This window comes from Priapulus caudatus, unplaced genomic scaffold (assembly GCF_000485595.1).
Source record: "Priapulus caudatus unplaced genomic scaffold, Priapulus_caudatus-5.0.1 Scaffold7, whole genome shotgun sequence".
Lineage (NCBI taxonomy): Eukaryota > Metazoa > Priapulida > Priapulimorpha > Priapulimorphida > Priapulidae > Priapulus > Priapulus caudatus.
The window spans coordinates 672,960-674,963 of NW_014577068.1; the positions used below are offsets into that span (position 1 = coordinate 672,960).

The 2,004-nt window shown below is 49.9% G+C and overlaps 1 protein-coding gene across 1 annotated transcript in view; it reads left to right on the forward strand.

The window, feature by feature from the left end:
* The window catches only part of LOC106805681 (spectrin beta chain-like), a gene marked incomplete at its 5' end in the record, with an annotated part of 60,842 nt that overhangs the window by 52,370 nt on the left and 6,468 nt on the right, over nucleotides 1-2,004 (forward strand). Inside the window, 1 exon segment of the mRNA XM_014807373.1 lies at nucleotides 108-308. Coding sequence (XP_014662859.1) covers nucleotides 108-308 — 201 coding nt within the window.

Here is a 2,004-nt window from a genome sequence, read left to right on the forward strand (position 1 = left end):
TTATGTGTATGTGTATGTGTATGTATATGTATATATATATGTGTATGTGTATGTGTATGTGTATGTATATGTATAGACACACGTACATGTATCTTCTCCTCGCACAGAACCTGCGCAGGGAGGTGGAAAACCACGAGCCGCGCATCCTCAGCATCATCGCCATCGGCAACCAGCTCGTTAACGAGGGTCACCCGCAGGCTGACGAGTTCACGCAGAAGATTGCCACGCTGCAGGATCGCTGGCAGGAGCTGAGAGATGCGCTCGACACACGCGACGCCGCACTCACCGAGAACGAGAAGGCGCAGATAGTAAGTAACGCCATCTATAACTAATGCCGTCTAAGTAGCGCCATCTATATCTGGCTAAATGAGAAGGCACAGATAGTAAGTAACGCCATCTATAACTAATGCCGGCTAAGTAGCGCCATCTATATCTGACTAAGTGAGAAGGCGCAGATAGTAAGTAACGCCATCTATATCTGGCTAAATGAGAAGGCACAGATAGTAAGTAACGCCATCTATTACCCCGTACAGACTGCAAAATTGATCCTACATCAAACTAGTCCAGGATAGGCGCGCGCTAATTTTTTTCAGTGTGTACACGCTATCCCGGGCTAAATACGCGCTAGTTCGGTCTATCTTGGCTCGAAAATGGAGGTGGGCTAGGCCCTCGGCCTCGTTGAAGCGTGCTAAGTTAGCCCGCTCTAAACTGCGTGTGTATGCAATCCGGGACCAGGCGGTCCTGAGATTTCTGCTATCAATGAAATGCTACCCGTGTGTGTTGTAGTAGTATGATGTGTTCTGGTATCACTAGAATACTAGTGAAGTAACATTTACTGGGAATTAAGTAAATAGGGCCAGATGTCTGTTGGCGTAAGTGAGATGTCTGTGAATGTGTGCGTAATGTGATTGAGGCTTCGGTTACATGAATGCAATGAATGCTGCAGAGGGCAGTTTACTAGCTGTTGCATTCCAACGATAGATGGCACCAGCACTCCACTTGCCCCTATACTCTAATCTTTAGTTACTTTTAAGAAGGTTTATTTCACGTGCGGCAGTCTGTTCCATATCATATCCCTCCTTGCTGCCACGGCGAATGTTTTTTTGCCCTCTTATGGATTCCTATTCAGTATGCTCGCGAATTTAAGCTGATTAATTGCTGCAGTTGCTTCATAGGGCATTTTTTTATGGAGGAGGAGCGACTGTACGTGAACTAACAACATGGTACAGCGAGTGCGATGTAACAGTATTCCGCAGAACCATGCTTTCTGTGTGTGCACGCCTAACATTAGCCCCCACAAAGCTCTAACGTCGCCTCTTATTTTAAACCAGCAGAAACGCTGAAAAACTTAAAAGCCGGGCTCCCTAGCGCGCGCACTAGAATATCTCGTGCAGATAAACACGGGTGTGCGCTATATAGCAGAGATGTGATGCGGAGAGATGCGGAGACTGTTGTTCAGCACGGGTTATAAGGTCACCGCGCCGGCCGGCTGAGCTTGTATTGAGCAGTTGTCCACGCGCAGCTGTTAGTCCCAGTTAAGGCGAAAAAAATGCTCGCCGATGCCACTGCGATATATCGATTTCATTGACTCGTTCCCTGATGATCGGGTTGGAGGGGGGGGGGGCGTGGAACTTGAGCAAATTCCCATCTGTCCGTACTGCGCTTGCTTCTTGCTAACAGCTCGTTTGCGGGAAGCCACACACAGGCATGTCGAGCCTGTATGTATGTATGTATGTGCGGCGTGGGTACGTTGCTCTGGTGTGTACGCCTCGCTCACTACACGCGGTATACGGGACACTCGCGCCTACATGTGCTGTTAGTTTGGCTGGGCCTGTGTGCGGTCTGCCGCTGCAGCCTGCCTTGGCGTAGATCTGTCGGCACTCGGCAGGTAGGAAGAGAGCATCGGCGGGTCAGAAAAGGGCGGCACCGACGGATGTTGTGAAGGCCCGCACGCGCGTGTGGGCGTGTACCGCTACTGCCGTGTGTAGAGAGAGAGAGAGAGAG